The 996-nt window shown below is 39.6% G+C and overlaps 1 protein-coding gene across 1 annotated transcript; it reads right to left on the bottom strand.

Annotated features, from left to right (window-relative positions):
* Positions 1–210: 210 nt before the first annotated feature.
* LOC131619785 (uncharacterized) lies at positions 211–785 on the bottom strand. Its single transcript, XM_058890846.1, has 2 exons — positions 374–785; positions 211–281 (listed from the first exon to the last, which is right to left on the bottom strand). Exons 1-2 carry the CDS (start codon positions 783–785, stop codon positions 211–213), a joined length of 483 nt encoding a protein of 160 aa, XP_058746829.1.
* Between the last annotated feature and the right edge of the window lie 211 nt (positions 786–996).

Here is a 996-nt window from a genome sequence, read left to right as displayed (position 1 = left end):
TAAAAAGGCGATAACAAAGGCACAGTGTACCAATCATAATAACTACTACAAAAAGGAGAAGTAATTCTACCCGAATTGATCCACTTCAAAGAGGTGAATTTGATGGAAGAGATTTAATCTTCATAATTCAGAATCATATCCTTAAAAATAAATGCATTCTTAAGTAACCAAATGGTCTATGAAACTGCCAGCCAGACTACATACACCGCCTCATAAACATCCTTCTTCTTCAGCTTTTGAAAACTGTTCGGAAAATCCATCAAATCGGTCAACGAAAGCTGCTGAGAACAACCCAACCAACAATGGACAGCAGTCAAAATTGATTTGCTGAATCTACACTATAGGAAGAGATGGTTCCTAGTCTCTAACAAACCTTCACAAAGCACACAATACGTCTCTGTTTCCGCTAGCTCAATTCCTCTAACTAGTAAATTGTCTCTAGTTGGAAGCCTATTAAGAACAAACCTCCAACCGAACATGAGAATATTAGACGAAACTCTCACTTTCCATAATTGAGTCAACGCCGCTTTCATGTTTAACGAAATCCACTCAATAGAATCTCTATTGGCGAAAACTTTATAACAAGAATTAACGGAAAAAACCTCGTCGTTCTCTTTAATCAAATTGAAAACGTCATCACCTTCCGCCGCTGGAACAACATCCGATAATTGTTCAACAAACTGCTCCAAAATCTGATTATCCACTTCGCCCAATTCCCCGACAATTGAAGCGAAATTCCAGCACCAAAGACCTTCCTCCTGATAGCCTGCTTCTGCCACACTCATGAATCTATCTACAGCCAAAGCGTATAACTCCGGAAAAGCTTCCTTTAACGGTTAATTTCCCATCCAATTGTTGCACCAGAACGGTATGCGGTCTCCGTCTTTCAACTTGCAAGCTAAACTGTAAGAAAAAGTGCAAGCCATATCCTCAATTTTGCTGTCAAGCAGAACGAGGTCTCTCAACCAAATAGAGTCTCCTTTATTGATATCTCGG

Source organism: Vicia villosa, linkage group LG7 (assembly GCF_029867415.1).
Source record: "Vicia villosa cultivar HV-30 ecotype Madison, WI linkage group LG7, Vvil1.0, whole genome shotgun sequence".
Lineage (NCBI taxonomy): Eukaryota > Viridiplantae > Streptophyta > Magnoliopsida > Fabales > Fabaceae > Vicia > Vicia villosa.
Note: the sequence above shows the minus strand (reverse complement) of the source record. Positions and strands in the feature narration are given on the sequence as shown.

Excerpts from the sequence above, each read along its gene's own strand:
- LOC131619785 (XM_058890846.1), bottom strand. The coding sequence starts at position 785 with ATGAGTGTGGCAGAAGCAGGCTATCAGGAGGAAGGTCTTTGGTGCTGG. Across the intron at positions 282-373 it reads GTATTGTGTGCTTTGTGAAG|CAGCTTTCGTTGACCGATTT; the intron begins GTTTGTTAGAGA and ends GGTTGTTCTCAG.